At 39.9% G+C, this 19871-nt stretch overlaps 1 protein-coding gene across 2 annotated transcripts in view; it reads right to left on the bottom strand.

Moving 5' to 3' along the window:
- Nucleotides 1-1720: 1720 nt before the first annotated feature.
- The window catches only part of LOC141164614 (matrix metalloproteinase-21-like), a 52249-nt gene continuing 34098 nt past the window's right edge, over nt 1721-19871 (bottom strand). Inside the window, exons 8-10 of one of the 2 annotated variants that reach the window (XM_073650061.1) lie at nt 5423-5503; nt 4017-4189; nt 1721-3823 (exon numbers count right to left, since the gene is read on the bottom strand). In XM_073650061.1, the coding sequence (XP_073506162.1) occupies nt 3530-3823; nt 4017-4189; nt 5423-5503 (548 nt within the window). In that variant the 3' untranslated portion in view covers nt 1721-3529. The remainder of the gene's footprint in view (nt 3824-4016; nt 4190-5422; nt 5504-19871) is intronic. The other variant, XM_073650070.1, reaches the window with a different exon arrangement.

Here is a 19871-nt window from a genome sequence, read left to right as displayed (position 1 = left end):
CTCGCGGGCAGTGTTCTCGCTCAACCTTACCTCTGCACGACCAGCTCTACCCTCACCTACTGTATCCTCACCCATCCCCTGTAGACTGTGAGCCCTCGCAGGCAGGGTCCTCGCTCCACCATACCGCTGCACGACCAGCTCTACCCTCACCTACTGTATCCTCACCCATCCCTCATAGACTGTGAGCCCTCGCGGGCAGGGTCCTCGCTCCACCATACCGCTGCACGACCAGCTCTACCCTCACCTACTGTATCCTCACCCATCCCCTGTAGACTGTGAGCCCTCGCAGGCAGGGTCCTCGCTCCACCATACCGCTGCACGACCAGCTCTACCCTCACCTACTGTATCCTCACCCATCCCCTGTAGACTGTGAGCCCTCACGGGCAGGGTCCTCGCTCCACCATACCGCTGCACGACCAGCTCTACCCTCACCTACTGTATCCTCACCCATCCCCTGTAGACTGTGAGTCCTCGCGGGCAGGGTCCTCGCTCCTCCTGTACCAGTCGCTGACTAGTATTGTTCAAAATTATTGTAATTGTTTTTGCTAAGGATCACATGTAAAGTACCATGGAAAAAATGGCGCTTTAATAATAATAAATAATAATAATAAGCGGTTAGCAGTATATGAGTATACAGATAGGAAATCACAACATTTGCTACCTCCCCTATGTGTCTCTACAGTTCCAGTCCTCATCCCGTATGATGAGACATTTGCGTATGTGAATTCCCCGGCGCGGAGCTTTGGGGATTTTCCTGACACCGACTGCGCTGTCCACCAGGAGAAACGTTACCCCTTGGACCTTACAGAGCCCTTCACTCAGTTATCTCATTCTCCTGCACTGCACTGATGAGGGGCATTAACCCTTTTTTGGCAGGGGGTTGTATTTTGCTTCCTGGAGGAGGGGATCCTCTGAAGTGTTTCACAGTCCTGTGATACAGTGGAATTTATGATTTCCTCAACTGGAGAATAATAACGGCATTTTATGGAGACATCTAGGTTTTGTCTTGGGATGATGAAGTTCTGGCTGCATGGATTACTCATCAGGCGTGGACAAGCCTTCTCCGAGGCAGTAAGTAACTCTGCATGCTGTGAGTGCCGTTCTCCTGTTTCCCACCCCCGCACAACCTCAGGGGTAGATTTTGCCTTATTTTGTGGTCTAGTACTTACAGAAGCCGTATCGGGGCGTTCTGGCCACAGGGACACAATCAGGTCGCGAGGGGTGAAAGGTGACCACTAGGGTTGAGCGAGTATGTTTTGTCCGAGTATACTCGGCGAGCACAGAGTAGTTATAGCTGCTCGGTGATATGGTTGAATCGCTCCCGTGTGCATGATTTGCAACTGTTTGACAGCTTTATTACATGTGAGCAAAGTGTAAGAAATAGACATTCCTCACATGTAATAAAACTGTCAAACAGTCACAAATCATGCACACGGGAGCGATTCAACCATATCACCGAGCAGCTATAAATACTCGGAGCTCGGCCCGAGCATACTCGCTCAACCCTACCAGTAATACATGAAATGGTCAGAGGAGCTCTTCACTTTGTGTTTTCACCTTACTGTTCATTCTACATCATGTTACTGGGGAACAGTTTTACCTTCTAATCTGTGACCTTAGGGTAGAGCTTGACAATCTGGCTTCATCCCCCCATGTTGACCCACTTGAACTCCACCAGCACTATCAGTACTGGATCATCTACTTCTGAAATTAAGAACGATTGTTTGAAAAGGACAATATTATAATTTATTGCAACAATAACTTTTGTCTGTCTAAGTAATTCCTGGAAGGAATATTTTCCTACATGGTTATGATATACTGAGACCAAGAAGGCGTCGGGTCTCTCGTCTTGGGTAAACCATGCTCAGTCGGCCATGGTCCGTCTTATGAAAGTGTACGAGAAAGACACAGCAGAGAGCTGGAGGGCTCTGGAACCAACAACTTTGGATTTTGTGTTCTACTGGGCATTTGTAGACATATCTCATGGCCATAACAAGCATTTTGTCCTTCAAGTCCACCAAGTGATGACCCCGCCAAGTGATGACACCACCAATGATGACCTCTCCAAGTGATGACCCCATGAGTCATTACCCCACCAAGTGATGGCCTCACGAAGTGATGACCCCACGAATGATGGCCCCACTGAGTGATTACCCCACCAAGACTTCAATAGTTTAATGTAGGAATAATAGTCCCACTCATTGTACGAGAGGTGATCCCACTAAACCACGGACCCATCATTGTACGAGAGGTGATCCCACTCAACCACGGACCCATCATTGTACGAGAGGTGATCCCACTCAACCACCGACCCATCATTGTACGAGAGGTGATCCCACTGAGCCTTCTGTCCTATGTTGTACGAGAGGTGATCCCACTAATGGTATGTGCGCACAACATTTTTCCAGGCAGGTAAAACCGACGAGGTTTACAAGTAGAAGTATGACGTATCTTTTTGCATGTATTTGGACGTTTCCAGAAAAAGTTTGAAAACCTTTTTTGTTGCCATTTTCAAAAGCGCTTTCCTATGAGGACTCTTGAGTTTTTTCCTTTTGTAGGGTCTTTTGGGGAGGTTTTCAGGTGGTTTTATAAGTCCATTAAGCAATGAGTTAAACATGAGCTTTTTTTTAAGGTGAAAATGCTCATAAACCGCTCCAAAAGACTCCTAGGCATCTTCCGGGTGTCTTTTTAGCCTTTCCATTGAATTGAATTGTAAGTATGGTGCATCTTCCAAGTGAAAAACACCCGAAGAATGGTTTGCTCACTTCTTTTAACTGATTGGTGTTTTTGTAAACCTGAAGGGGTTCAAAGGCCAGAATGTTAATTTTTTTGAGCATTTTTAGACTGTTTTCAGAGCAGACCGCTCTAAATTATCCTGAAAAAAACATAGTATGCACATAGCCAAAGCCTCCTTTTGTGCTGACAAGGCATGACTAGAACATTCATCAGTTATTATAGTGGTGGGTCCTGTGCAAATCCTGCCTTAGGATATCCTTATCCAGATGCACTGCACTGTTGGTCAGGTCCAGAACATCCAAAGTCAAGTCCAGAACATCAAAGATCAGTCAGGTCCATAGTATCTTTGGTTAGCTACAGAATATCCTTGATCAGATTCATAGTATCCTTGGCCAGATTTATAGTACCCTTGGTTAGGTCAATAGACCATCATTGGTCACATCTATAGTATCATTAGGCAGGTCAGTATTATGCTTACTTAGTTACAGAACATCTTTGGTCAGGTCCATAGTATTCTTGGTCAGGTCCATAGTGTCCTTGGTCAGGTCCATAGTGTCCTTGGTCAGGTCCATAGTGTCCTTGGTCAGGTCCATAGTGTCCTTGGTCAGGTCCATAGTGTTCTTGGTCAGGTCCATAGTGTTCTTGGTCAGGTCCATAGTGTCCTTGGTCAGGTCCATAGTGTCCTTGGTCAGGTCCATAGTGTCCTTGGTCAGGTCCATAGTGTCCTTGGTCAGGTCCATATTGTCATTGGTCAGGCCCATAGTAACCTTGGTCAGGTTCCACAGGAGGTTTATCATCTAGGTGCACTCAACATTGATGGATGGACATCACATATATCAAACCACTGCTCATTAATAGGAATGCGTGGGAGAAGGGCATTATGGTGTACACTGTCCTGCTGACCAGCAGCCATCTTCCAGACATATACATCCTTGATGAAGAATACTCTCCGATGAGTGAAGGAGTAATAGACAGCGTCCAGGTCACTCTGGGGATGATCTCCAGGAACATACGCAGGGAACACATTAATGATGGCTTTAGGGTAGCCGGGGACCACCTTATGGTTATTCACACTGAAAGCCGTGACCTAGGGCAATAGGAAGAATATAACGTATGAGTTAATTGTGGTGGATGATTGTGCCATGGCCTCTAACGTTAGCTCTGTGTGTGGCATGTGAGGCATACATCATTGATATTATTAATTTGCCTATAACGCAATGTTTACTAGAAATTGCCTCTATAACTTTCTAGGATTTAAGTTGACTAAGTCATTGACTTACATTCCTTCCTCGAAAGAAGTAAATGTTCCTCTCCTCATGGTCATAGAAGGCCGTGTCGATAGGTCCACTGACACCTGGGAAGCCATCAGAAATTAGGCGTGGATAAACATGGCCATCAGGGTCCAGCACATACGCCCTATCATTCTCATTGTCATAACGCCAGTACTGGGTGCCTGGATTTGGAGAAAAGGAAGATCATAATTGTCATAGAAAATATTAAGAATTTCTCTCTCTTCCTTCCCCTCCCCTATACTATTTGTCAAGGGAACAAGAGCTGACGTTCTGGCCAGCTGCTTCTATGCAAATTGCAGTACACAAGAGTGGTAGCAAGCTCAATAGTCCATTCTAATTAACATACGAATATGGTTCCTAGTAGCACAGGCATGTGACAAATATACACCTGGGTGAGGAGTATGCAGCTCCTACTCTTCAAAGGAGTCCTATTTCACCCTCAGGGAATCCCCATTTGCATATACTGTAGGTTCAATCTGCAGTCTCGCCGGCACTGACATGAAATATGGAATATTGGAAGTTCTATACTTCCGATACTAATGGGACACATATTTTTAGCGGCAGGGTCAGCTAAGGAACAATATGCATATTTTTCCGGATCTGTGAGCCCCTCCTGTGAGCTGTGGCACAAAATTACGAAAATAACAGACCGCAGCTATGCCAAGTGTAGTCTCTAAAGAAAGGTAAATTCGTAATAAAAAATATGGTATCACTTGTGAGCTTCGGCGATCAACCAGCGAGAAGTTATCGCAGAAGTTAGATATTTTGATAAAACCAGGAAGGGTGGAGCCCACCCTACGTGAGGTCATCACAGGGTAGGGGGGGGGTGTGGGCAGGTTCCCCCTTCAGCATAAAAGACCCAGCTGAAGATGGGTCCATACTCATGCTGGAAGTTACATATTTATGCGTAAACAGGGGTCACATTCGCGGAACGGACATTCCCGATTACTCACAGAGACCACCCACTGTGATCTCTTGAGAAAACAGCTCTCTGCTGCCCCCTATTGTCCGGACAATCGCACGATTGGCCGACGATCAATATAAGAGACTGCAGGCTGTTCTCACTAAGTAATTATCAGCAAGCTAGCAGTGAGCGTATGGCATGCACACCACCTTCCAATGCATGGAATATATGTATATGCCCTTGCACTATCACTGCTAGCCTCACGATAACCTACTTATTAAATATTATTCGCTGCCACCACCGATCAATTTCAAAATATAATACAGGCCTGATCGGAGGCCAGCTTTCTGATAGCGTATGACTTCTGGGAAGGAACGATTATAGGACAAAAGAAACAGGACTATTAAATTTTGTATTTAATCCAAAAGGGAGACATTACAATACAGAATATACAGTTACACAAATAAAATGGGATTAAAATAGAACTTACTATATGGATCGCAGAGACGATTCAGTTTAGCTGAAGAGGAGGCGCTCCAATTGATTTGGCCGTTATCGAACGTGACCCCTGCTATATAAAATACATACACCCGGCATGAGTATGGACCCATCTTCAGCTGGATCTGCCCACACACACCCTGTGATGACACCACGTGGGCGGGGCTCCACCCTTCATGTTTTTATTAAAATATCTAACTTCTGCGATAACTCCTGGGTTGATTACAGAAGCGCACAAATAATACTACAGTTTCCATTACGAATTTACCTTTCTTTAGAGACCACACAGGGCATAGCTGCTGTCTGTTATTTTGTACTTTTGCATTACAGCTCACAGGAAGGGTGTACAGTTTCGGAAAATTATGCGCATTGTTCCTTTGCTGACCCTGCCACTAAAAATATGTGTCCCATTATTATTGGAAGTATAGAACTTCTGATATTCCATATTTCGTGTTGGTGCCGGCGAGACTGTAGATTTCTGTTGACCAAATGGGGGATGCCCTGGGGGTGAGAGAGAATTCTTTTGAAGCCAGGAACTGCATCCTCCTCACCTAGGTGTATATTTATCGCAGGCCTGTGCCACTAGGAAATACACTCGTATGTTAATTTGAATGGACTATTGAACTTCTTTTACTCTGACAGATGGTCGATAAGTGAGGGGGGAAGAGAGGGGCTTCTTTTCTACTGCTATTTGCATATTATCTACTTTTCTAGAGCGTCAGCTCTTGGTCTGGTGACATATAGTATAGAGGAGGACGAATGCGAGGTTTCAACGGGAGAGAGAAATTCTTAATATTTTCTATGACACTCATATATTATATAGAGTCATTACACAGAGTGATCTCTTATATAGAGTCATTACACACAGAGGGATCTATTATATAGAGTCATTACACACAGAGGGGTCTATTATATAGAGTCATTATACACAGAGGGGTCTATTATATAGTTATTACACACAGAGGGATCTATTATATAGTCATTACACACAGAGAGATCTATTATATAGAGTCATTACACACAGAGGGATCTATTATATAGAGTAATTACACACAGAGGGATCTATTATATAGTCATTACACACAGAGGGATCTATTATATATAGTTATTACACACAGAGGGATCTATTATATAGAGTCATTACACGCAGAGGGATCTATTATATAGAGTCATTACACACAGAGGGATCTATTATATAGAGTCATTACACACAGAGGGGTCTATTATATAGAGTCATTACACACAGAGGGATCTATTATATAGAGTCATTACACACAGAGTGATCTATTATATAGAGTCATTACACACAGAGGGATCTATTATATAGAGTCATTACACACAGAGGGATCTATTATGTAGAGTCATTACACACAGAGGGATCTATTATAAAGAGTCATTACACACAGAGGGATCTATTATATAGAATCATTACACAGAGGGATGTATTATATAGAGTCATTACACACAGCGGGATCTATTATATATAGTTATTACACACAGAGAGATCTATTATATAGAGTCATTACACGCAGAGGGATCTATTATATAGAGTCATTACACACAGAGGGATCTATTATATAGAGTCATTACACACAGAGGGGTCTATTATATAGAGTCATTACACACAGAGGGATCTATTATATAGAGTCATTACACACAGAGGGATCTATTATATAGAGTCATTACACGCAGAGGGATCTATTATATAGAGTCATTACACACAGAGGGATCTATTATATAGAGTCATTACACACAGAGGGATCTATTATATAGAGTCATTACACACAGAGGGATCTATTATATAGAGTCATTACACACAGGGGTCTATTATATAGAATCATTACACACAGAGTGATCTATTATATAGAGTCATTACACGCAGAGGGATCAATTATATAGAGTCATTACACACAGAGTGATCTCTTATATAGAGTCATTACACACAGAGGGATCTGTTATATAGAGTCATTACACACAGAGGGATCTATTATATAGAGTCATTACACACAGAGGGATCTGTTATATAGAGTCATTACACACAGAGGGATCTGTTATATAGAGTCATTCCACACAGAGTGATCTATTATATAATTCATTACACACAGAGTGATCTCTTATATAGAGTCATTACACACACAGCAATCTATTATATAGTCATTACACACACAGCGATCTATTATATAGAGTCATTACACACAGAGGGATCTATTATATAGAGTCATTACACACAGAGGGATCTATTATATAGAGTAATTACACACAGAGGGATCTATTATATAGAATCATTACACACAGAGTGATCTATTATATAGAGTCATTACACACAGAGGGATCTATTATATAGAGTCATTACACACAGAGGGATCTATTATATAGAGTCATTACACACAGAGGGATCTATTATATAGAATCATTACACACAGAGTGATCTATTATATAGAGTCATTACAAACAGAGGGATCTGTTATATAGAGTCATTACACACAGAAGGATCTATTATATAGAGTCATTACACACAGAAGGATCTATTATATAGAGTCATTACACACAGAAGGATCTATTATATAGAGTCATTACACACAGAAGGATCTATTATATAGAGTCATTACAAACAGAGGGATCTATTATATAGAGTCATTACACACAGAAGGATCTATTATATAGAGTCATTACACACAGAAGGATCTATTATATAGAGTCATTACAAACAGAGGGATCTATTATATAGAATCATTACACACAGAAGGATCTATTATATAGAGTCATTACACGCAGAGGGATCTATTATATAGAGTCATTACACACAGAGGGATCTATTATATAGAGTCATTACACACAGAGGGATCTATTATATAGAGTCATTACACACAGAAGGATCTATTATATAGAGTCATTACACACAGAGGGATCTATTATATAGAGTCATTACACACAGAGGGATCTATTATATAGAGTCATTACACACAGAGTGATCTATTATATAGAGTCATTACACACAGAGTGATCTATTATATAGAATCATTACACACAGAGGGATCTATTATATAGAGCCATTACACACAGAGTGATCTATTATATAGAGTCATTACACACAGAGGGATCTATTATATAGAGTCATTACACACAGAGGGATCTATTATATAGAGTCATTACACACAGAGGGATCTATTATATAGAGCCATTACACACAGAGTGATCTATTATATAGAGTCATTACACACAGAGGGATCTATTATATAGAATCATTACACAGAGGGATGTATTATATAGAGTCATTACACACAGCGGGATCTATTATATATAGTTATTACACACAGAGAGATCTATTATATAGAGTCATTACACGCAGAGGGATCTATTATATAGAGTCATTACACACAGAGGGATCTATTATATAGAGTCATTACACACAGAGGGGTCTATTATATAGAGTCATTACACACAGAGGGATCTATTATATAGAGTCATTACACACAGAGGGATCTATTATATAGAGTCATTACACGCAGAGGGATCTATTATATAGAGTCATTACACACAGAGGGATCTATTATATAGAGTCATTACACACAGAGGGATCTATTATATAGAGTCATTACACACAGAGGGATCTATTATATAGAGTCATTACACACAGGGGTCTATTATATAGAATCATTACACACAGAGTGATCTATTATATAGAGTCATTACACACAGAGGGATCTGTTATATAGAGTCATTACACACAGAGGGATCTGTTATATAGAGTCATTCCACACAGAGTGATCTATTATATAATTCATTACACACAGAGTGATCTCTTATATAGAGTCATTACACACACAGCAATCTATTATATAGTCATTACACACACAGCGATCTATTATATAGAGTCATTACACACAGAGGGATCTATTATATAGAGTCATTACACACAGAGGGATCTATTATATAGAGTAATTACACACAGAGGGATCTATTATATAGAATCATTACACACAGAGTGATCTATTATATAGAGTCATTACACACAGAGGGATCTATTATATAGAGTCATTACACACAGAGGGATCTATTATATAGAGTCATTACACACAGAGGGATCTATTATATAGAATCATTACACACAGAGTGATCTATTATATAGAGTCATTACAAACAGAGGGATCTGTTATATAGAGTCATTACACACAGAAGGATCTATTATATAGAGTCATTACACACAGAAGGATCTATTATATAGAGTCATTACACACAGAAGGATCTATTATATAGAGTCATTACACACAGAAGGATCTATTATATAGAGTCATTACAAACAGAGGGATCTATTATATAGAGTCATTACACACAGAAGGATCTATTATATAGAGTCATTACACACAGAAGGATCTATTATATAGAGTCATTACAAACAGAGGGATCTATTATATAGAATCATTACACACAGAAGGATCTATTATATAGAGTCATTACACGCAGAGGGATCTATTATATAGAGTCATTACACACAGAGGGATCTATTATATAGAGTCATTACACACAGAGGGATCTATTATATAGAGTCATTACACACAGAAGGATCTATTATATAGAGTCATTACACACAGAGGGATCTATTATATAGAGTCATTACACACAGAGGGATCTATTATATAGAGTCATTACACACAGAGTGATCTATTATATAGAGTCATTACACACAGAGTGATCTATTATATAGAATCATTACACACAGAGGGATCTATTATATAGAGCCATTACACACAGAGTGATCTATTATATAGAGTCATTACACACAGAGGGATCTATTATATAGAGTCATTACACACAGAGGGATCTATTATATAGAGTCATTACACACAGAGGGATCTATTATATAGAGCCATTACACACAGAGTGATCTATTATATAGAGTCATTACACACAGAGGGATCTATTATATAGAATCATTACACAGAGGGATGTATTATATAGAGTCATTACACACAGCGGGATCTATTATATATAGTTATTACACACAGAGAGATCTATTATATAGAGTCATTACACGCAGAGGGATCTATTATATAGAGTCATTACACACAGAGGGATCTATTATATAGAGTCATTACACACAGAGGGGTCTATTATATAGAGTCATTACACACAGAGGGATCTATTATATAGAGTCATTACACACAGAGGGATCTATTATATAGAGTCATTACACGCAGAGGGATCTATTATATAGAGTCATTACACACAGAGGGATCTATTATATAGAGTCATTACACACAGAGGGATCTATTATATAGAGTCATTACACACAGAGGGATCTATTATATAGAGTCATTACACACAGGGGTCTATTATATAGAATCATTACACACAGAGTGATCTATTATATAGAGTCATTACACACAGAGGGATCTGTTATATAGAGTCATTACACACAGAGGGATCTGTTATATAGAGTCATTCCACACAGAGTGATCTATTATATAATTCATTACACACAGAGTGATCTCTTATATAGAGTCATTACACACACAGCAATCTATTATATAGTCATTACACACACAGCGATCTATTATATAGAGTCATTACACACAGAGGGATCTATTATATAGAGTCATTACACACAGAGGGATCTATTATATAGAGTAATTACACACAGAGGGATCTATTATATAGAATCATTACACACAGAGTGATCTATTATATAGAGTCATTACACACAGAGGGATCTATTATATAGAGTCATTACACACAGAGGGATCTATTATATAGAGTCATTACACACAGAGGGATCTATTATATAGAATCATTACACACAGAGTGATCTATTATATAGAGTCATTACACACAGAGGGATCTGTTATATAGAGTCATTACACACAGAAGGATCTATTATATAGAGTCATTACACACAGAAGGATCTATTATATAGAGTCATTACACACAGAAGGATCTATTATATAGAGTCATTACACACAGAAGGATCTATTATATAGAGTCATTACAAACAGAGGGATCTATTATATAGAGTCATTACACACAGAAGGATCTATTATATAGAGTCATTACACACAGAAGGATCTATTATATAGAGTCATTACAAACAGAGGGATCTATTATATAGAATCATTACACACAGAAGGATCTATTATATAGAGTCATTACACGCAGAGGGATCTATTATATAGAGTCATTACACACAGAGGGATCTATTATATAGAGTCATTACACACAGAGGGATCTATTATATAGAGTCATTACACACAGAAGGATCTATTATATAGAGTCATTACACACAGAGGGATCTATTATATAGAGTCATTACACACAGAGGGATCTATTATATAGAGTCATTACACACAGAGTGATCTATTATATAGAGTCATTACACACAGAGTGATCTATTATATAGAATCATTACACACAGAGGGATCTATTATATAGAGCCATTACACACAGAGTGATCTATTATATAGAGTCATTACACACAGAGGGATCTATTATATAGAGTCATTACACACAGAGGGATCTATTATATAGAGTCATTACACACAGAGGGATCTATTATATAGAGCCATTACACACAGAGTGATCTATTATATAGAGTCATTACACACAGAGGGATCTATTATATAGAATCATTACACAGAGGGATGTATTATATAGAGTCATTACACACAGCGGGATCTATTATATATAGTTATTACACACAGAGAGATCTATTATATAGAGTCATTACACGCAGAGGGATCTATTATATAGAGTCATTACACACAGAGGGATCTATTATATAGAGTCATTACACACAGAGGGGTCTATTATATAGAGTCATTACACACAGAGGGATCTATTATATAGAGTCATTACACACAGAGGGATCTATTATATAGAGTCATTACACGCAGAGGGATCTATTATATAGAGTCATTACACACAGAGGGATCTATTATATAGAGTCATTACACACAGAGGGATCTATTATATAGAGTCATTACACACAGAGGGATCTATTATATAGAGTCATTACACACAGGGGTCTATTATATAGAATCATTACACACAGAGTGATCTATTATATAGAGTCATTACACGCAGAGGGATCAATTATATAGAGTCATTACACACAGAGTGATCTCTTATATAGAGTCATTACACACAGAGGGATCTGTTATATAGAGTCATTACACACAGAGGGATCTATTATATAGAGTCATTACACACAGAGGGATCTGTTATATAGAGTCATTACACACAGAGGGATCTGTTATATAGAGTCATTCCACACAGAGTGATCTATTATATAATTCATTACACACAGAGTGATCTCTTATATAGAGTCATTACACACACAGCAATCTATTATATAGTCATTACACGCACAGCGATCTATTATATAGAGTCATTACACACAGAGGGATCTATTATATAGAGTCATTACACACAGAGGGATCTATTATATAGAGTAATTACACACAGAGGGATCTATTATATAGAATCATTACACACAGAGTGATCTATTATATAGAGTCATTACACACAGAGGGATCTATTATATAGAGTCATTACACACAGAGGGATCTATTATATAGAGTCATTACACACAGAGGGATCTATTATATAGAATCATTACACACAGAGTGATCTATTATATAGAGTCATTACAAACAGAGGGATCTGTTATATAGAGTCATTACACACAGAAGGATCTATTATATAGAGTCATTACACACAGAAGGATCTATTATATAGAGTCATTACACACAGAAGGATCTATTATATAGAGTCATTACACACAGAAGGATCTATTATATAGAGTCATTACACACAGAGGGATCTATTATATAGAGTCATTACACACAGAAGGATCTATTATATAGAGTCATTACACACAGAAGGATCTATTATATAGAGTCATTACAAACAGAGGGATCTATTATATAGAGTCATTACACACAGAAGGATCTATTATATAGAGTCATTACACACAGAAGGATCTATTATATAGAGTCATTACAAACAGAGGGATCTATTATATAGAATCATTACACACAGAAGGATCTATTATATAGAGTCATTACACGCAGAGGGATCTATTATATAGAGTCATTACACACAGAGGGATCTATTATATAGAGTCATTACACACAGAAGGATCTATTATATAGAGTCATTACACACAGAGGGATCTATTATATAGAGTCATTACACACAGAGGGATCTATTATATAGAGTCATTACACAGAGTGATCTATTATATAGAGTCATTACACACAGAGTGATCTATTATATAGAATCATTACACACAGAGGGATCTATTATATAGAGCCATTACACACAGAGGGATCTATTATATAGAGCCATTACACACAGAGGGATCTATTATATAGAGTCATTACACACAGAGGGATCTATTATATAGAGTCATTACACACAGAGGGATCTATTATATAGAGCCATTACACACAGAGTGATCTATTATATAGAGTCATTACACACAGAGGGATCTATTATATAGAGTCATTACACACAGGGATCTATTATATAGAGTCATTACACACAGAGGGATCTATTATATAGAGTCATTACACACAGAGGGATCTATTTCACGTGTTTATTTCTATTAATGTTGATGATTATGGCTTACAGCCAATGAAAACACAAAAGTCATTATCTCAGTAAATTAGAATAATCAATAAAAAATTTCCAGATGCAACTATCTGTTCATCATTAATCTCCTGACTGATGCGGCTCTCACCTTATGTGGAAAAGAATTGTGACCCCCTAAATGACTTAGGTTCTTTCATCACAGCTATGGATCGAGTGTTTCATGACCCGAATGGTTCTGCTACCGCTGAAACCAAGTTGCATAATCTACCTCAAGGGCGGCGCTCTGTAGCTGAATACACCTCAGAATGACGCCGCCGGGTGGCGCTCTGTAGCTGAATACACCTCAGAATGCCGCCGCCGGGCGGCGCTCTGTAGCTGAATACACCTCAGAATGCCGCCGCCGGGTGGCGCTCTGTAGCTGAATACACCTCAGAATGCCGCCGCCGGGTGGCGCTCTGGAGCTGAATACACCTCAGAATGCCGCCGCCGGGTGGCGCTCTGGAGCTGAATACACCTCAGAATGCCGCCGCCGGGTGGCGCTCTGGAGCTGAATACACCTCAGAATGCCGCCGCCGGGTGGCGCTCTGGAGCTGAATACACCTCAGAATGCCGCCGCTGGGTGGCCGACGCCACATGGGATTTAGCCGCCTGGAGGAGTTAATATAGACAAATTATCAGAGCTAATAAAAGATGAACTTCCAAGGGTGGAGACCCCTGATAATAAGAGGACTTTATTCAATTGTGCATTCAAATTGATCAGAGACTGAACGAAGAAAGGAAAGACTGCGAGTATTTGGAAACAACCATAACTACTCATTTACTCAATCAGCATTAAGAAACCAACAGGAAACGGAAAGTGTTCCTGAACCTATGGAAACCGATGTCACCCGAAAACCTCTCTGCAGTGGAGGAGGCGACATACAGAAAATATATGCCTCTATAGTGGGGGCTCCGGACATTAACTGTCCTAATAAAAGGACTATCACCTTCACCAATGCCAGAACCGCAGGTGATTCAGACCTTTCTGAACAGCTACACCTGGTCATGCAGACCATCTCATCTGTAATGCAGACCATCTCATCTGTAATGCAGGATAAAGGCAAAGAGCAATCACCATCGTCTCACTTTGTGGTTCCCATACAGGTCATAATCGGGAGCCAAAAAATACAATGTTCTGCCATGTTAGATTCTGGAGCAGAAGGGGATTTCATGGACTTATAATTCACACTTGATAACAACATTGCAGGTAGGGCTAAATCCAGGCCGATGGATATGGAAACTGGATGGATCACCTTCATCTTCTGGACCTGTTACTCACGAGACAATCAAACTTGAAATCTGTATTGAACCAAATCGCCATGAAGCCGTTAGTTTTCATCTTATTTTCTCTCCAAAATTTCCAGTTATTGTAGGAATTCCCTGGTTTTCAACCCATAACCCTTCCATCAGCTGGGCTTCGAGGACCATTACCTTTCCCTCTGAGTACTGTATGAACAATTGCCATGCTAATTTATCTATTCTCAAAGTGAAGTATCTGAGATTTCTCCTCAGAATTATGGCCTCACCTCAGTACCAGCAGCTCAGTGAGGTCTACAGTAAGAAGAAAGCCGATCAACGGCCTCCTCATCGTTCTTACCATTGTCCTATAAAACGTCTTCCTGGAGCCTCCATTCAGTTTGGGCGAATTTACAATCTCCCTGAACCAGAGTTGAAGGTACTAAAGGAGTACATAGATGAGAACTTAGAGAAAGGCTTCATTCAATCTTCTTCTGCGCTAGCTGGAGCACCCTTGTTTTTTAGTAGAAAAGACGTGAACCCTGCAGCCATGAATTGATTACAGAGAAATAATTAAGATCACCATTAAAAATCGCGACCCACTCTCCTTAATTCCTGAGTTGCTGGAGAGACTACGTCCTGCCAAAATTTTTACCAGACTCGATCTAAGAGGGACTTATAATCTCATAGAAAATTTGCCCAGGAGATGAGGGGAAAACCACCTTTAGAACTAGATATGGACATTTTGAATACCTCCTGATGAAGCCGGAAGATGAAACGCGCGTCGAGCACGGGTCCCATAGACGCTCTGCTCCATCTCAGAACATGGCACAAGGTAATCCTCATACTTTGAACCCCTTCTAAGTTTGTCATTTAAACATATTGAGGTTGAACATGGCTACACATAATGTCTTTGACTAATTGCTGGTAATAAATCCTGCTGCCATCTTATAACGCAGTACAGTTATTGGTTTACCTTAAATCATCAGGATGCCCTGTTCTTACCGAATGGGACCCAATGTGTCTCTATGACTTTCTCAGTGTGATAGACATCCTATCACTTCTTCCATAGTGCCACAGCAGTATCTTTCTCTATTCCAAACCTTTTAGATGATTTGTTTTCATGTCATATATTTATATTATACTGAATAAAATTTATTACCATTGCATAAAACTGACTCCACAGTTTCTTTCAATTCCTGCTAGTCTTCAACGTAATATTATAATGGTGTATCACCAGTTTGTGACTTAGACTTGGGAATGTTTTGTTTTTTGGTTCTTTACTAATTTTGAATACCTGGTTATGCCTTTTGGCCTTAGTAACGCCCCTGCCACCTTTCAGCACTTTATTAATGATGTTTTTCGAGATTTCTTGGATCAATTTCTTGTTGTTTATCTCGATAACATTCTTATATTTTCATATATCTTGGAGGAGTATCGCAGGCATGTCCTGTTAGTCCTGGAACGTCTTCAGGAGAATCTTCTCTATATCAAACTCAAAAAAATGTGAATTTGAACAAACCAGGATTCAATTTCTTGGATACATTATCTCCCCAGAAGGTCTGAGCATGGATACTAGTAGAATCAAAGCAGTAGTTGACTGGCCTACCCTAAGAAATTTAAAAGATGTCCAGGATTTGCAAATTTCTATAGAAAATTCATTAAAAACTTTTCAATCTTCATTCTGCCAATTACTTTACTCACAAAGAAATTCAAAGTGTATTTCTGGTCTCCAGAGGCACAAGAGGCTTTCTGCACCATTACTAGTCCATCCAAATCCTGAACTCCCATTTATTGTCGAGGTAGACGCCTCAGACTCTGTGGTGGGAGACATTTTGTCACAGTGGGTTGGAGACAAGATGCAGCTTCATCCATGTGCATTCCTTTCTCATATCATGTCTGCAGAAAAGAACTATGACATTGGAAATAAAGTAATATTAGCTAATAAAGTCGCCTTCTCCAAATGGAGGCATCTTTTAGAAGGGGCCAATCATCCAGTGACTGTCCTTACTGACCACAAAATTTAGAATTCATCCGTACAGCTAAGAGGTTGTCTGCAAGACCAAGACAAGCACGCTGGGCCTTATTTTTCTCCAGGTTTAATTTTGTAATTTCTTACTGGCCTGGTTCAAGAAACGGCAAGGCTGACGCTCTGTCCAGGGTCTACTGAACCTCAGGAGAGGTCTAACACTGACTATACTATTCTTCATCCAAAAAAATTTCTTGGGAATACAGGACACTAACGAATTTTTTTACAAATATTAAAGATTGATACCAAACTGACTTTTTTCTTAACCATCCTTCTAACGATATTGATCTTTCTTTTAAGAAGGAGTTTTGGATGCAGAAGCACCAAGTATATGTTCCTGAATCGGTTGGACCGGAAGTCCTCAATATAGTCTATGATTCCAAACTTCGTAGGACACCCTGGAGTCATGAAAACTTAAGAACTAACGCTCTGTTCTTTTCAGTGACCTAATTGTAGGAGGGATGTGAGAAAATCTGTTTCCTCCTGTTTATCGTGCACGGAACAAGATGCCACGATCTTCTCCTTTAGGACTCCTTCAACCTCTTCCAGTTCCATCCAGGCCTTAGGGATCAATCTCAATGGATTTTATTGTGGAGCTACCTCCATCTAAAGAAATGACTGTTATCCTTGTGGTGGCTCGGCTCACAGAGATGGCCCATTTTATTCCAACTAATGGGATTCCTACCATTGAATTAATGGTCGAAGAGATATGCCGGCTGCATGGAATTCCTGACAATGTCATTTCTCATAGACGTGTTCAGTTTACATCACACTTTTTGAAAAGTTTCTGTACAACTTTAGGAGTTTACATCGCACTTTTGGAAAAGTTTCTGCACAACTTTAGGAATTACTGTCAATAGGTCTACTGCCTTCCATCCACAATCCAATGGCCAGACTGAAAGAACTAACCAAACTCTCGAACAATACCTGTGCTGTTTTATTTCTTACCTGCAGGATGACGGGGTGGACTATTTACCAACAGCAGAATTTGCCTATAATAACTCCAAATGCAGTTCTACATTACAAAGTCCATTTTTTGGTAATTATGGCTTGCATCCAGAATTTACTCCTAATCTTCCATTTAATACTTCGGTTCCTGCTATTACTGACAGACTGACAAAGTTACAGGAAGCTCAGAAACAACTAATAGAGCCATGTAGTTCGTCGGTGTTCACACTGTGCGGTAATGAGGCAGTGACCTAAGGAAAGTTCAACTTTAAATGATTTTTTTTTTTTGCAAAAACTCACAGCTTAAATGCAAAGGATGTTCTCCGGATCACAGCCGGGTGGTCGAAACAGTCTGTGTAAACTGGTTGCGCCGTTTTGCTCTGAGGTGCACCAGTTACGTTGCCTTTACACAGGTCGGTGTTATGCCTTCACACAGGCTTGCAGTGCACAGAGCCTCCTGATCTGCAACAAACCACTGGCACACCCAAACCTTTGCTGCAGGTTTTTAAATGAAAACTGTGGCCATGAGCCACTTGTAAGACCCAGGCTGGAGGGAGTGGACCGCCCCACTACCATCCTTTAGTCCACTCCAAAAATAAAAGCCTTTGTCGGGTTTTTTTCATCGGACTTGGTCAAATAGCTTGACCAAGTTCAAACTTACTATTTTGCACTGCAAGCACAGCTGTGTCTGTGATTACAATGCGCTACAGCGGGTTTAATATACCTCTATGTGCATTCTGGGGGATACATACTGTCCCCCGCATATGATCCCCCTCACTGCCTCACAGCTGTTACAGAAGACCCAAGAAGACTATAAAAAGACCACAAATAAACATTGCAAAGCTACTCCTTCCCTTCAGGCCAGTGACAAGGTTTGGTTATCTACGAAGAACCTGAAAACAAACGCACCGTCGTCGAAATTTGGTCAAAAATTCATAGCAAATTTTCAAATTTCTGCCCAAATTAACCAAGCTGCTTTCCATTTAAAACTTCCTAACAGCCTGAAATTCACCCCGTGCTCCATGTATCCTCGCTCAAACCTTTCAGTGAGAGCCCATTTCCAGGAAGAACTCAGCCACCTCCTCCACCAGAAATAGTAAATGGTGAAGAAGAGGACATCCGGGATACAATTCTGGACTCTAGGAGATTTAGGGGAAGATTACAATATTTGCTGAATGGATGGGTTGCGGACCAGAAGATAATTAATGGGAGCCGGAGTGCAAGGTCCATGCACACAGGCTTACAAAAGACTTTCGTCAGAGACATATAAAGAAGCGAGCGCCTGAGAAGTCCAGAGGCCATCATGGAAAGAGGGAATTACTGTCAGGACTTGAACCCAGCGCCTCTGGTGCACCAGGCAGCAGCTCTTCCCTCTGAGATATTCAGCTCGCTGGATAGTTCCCGGCTGACTTAGATTCTTGTATCTGTATTGTTTCTGAGCAGCTCCACCCTATGTTGTTCCTGATTGGTTTCATCTTGATTGAACACCCTATTTAAACCTGGCCTAGCACCTCCTTCCCTTGTGAGATTATCGAGCTCCCAGACTCTAGTCAAGCGCTCCCTTCTCTTGCTGCTTCATACAAGTTATACTGCTTACCTG

Source organism: Phyllobates terribilis, unplaced genomic scaffold (assembly GCF_046119375.1).
Source record: "Phyllobates terribilis strain yellow unplaced genomic scaffold, ASM4611937v1 Scaffold_1__5_contigs__length_1240528914, whole genome shotgun sequence".
Classification (NCBI taxonomy): domain Eukaryota; kingdom Metazoa; phylum Chordata; class Amphibia; order Anura; family Dendrobatidae; genus Phyllobates; species Phyllobates terribilis.
The sequence above is the reverse complement of the archived record's forward strand: the minus strand, read 5'-3'. Positions and strand labels throughout refer to the sequence as shown.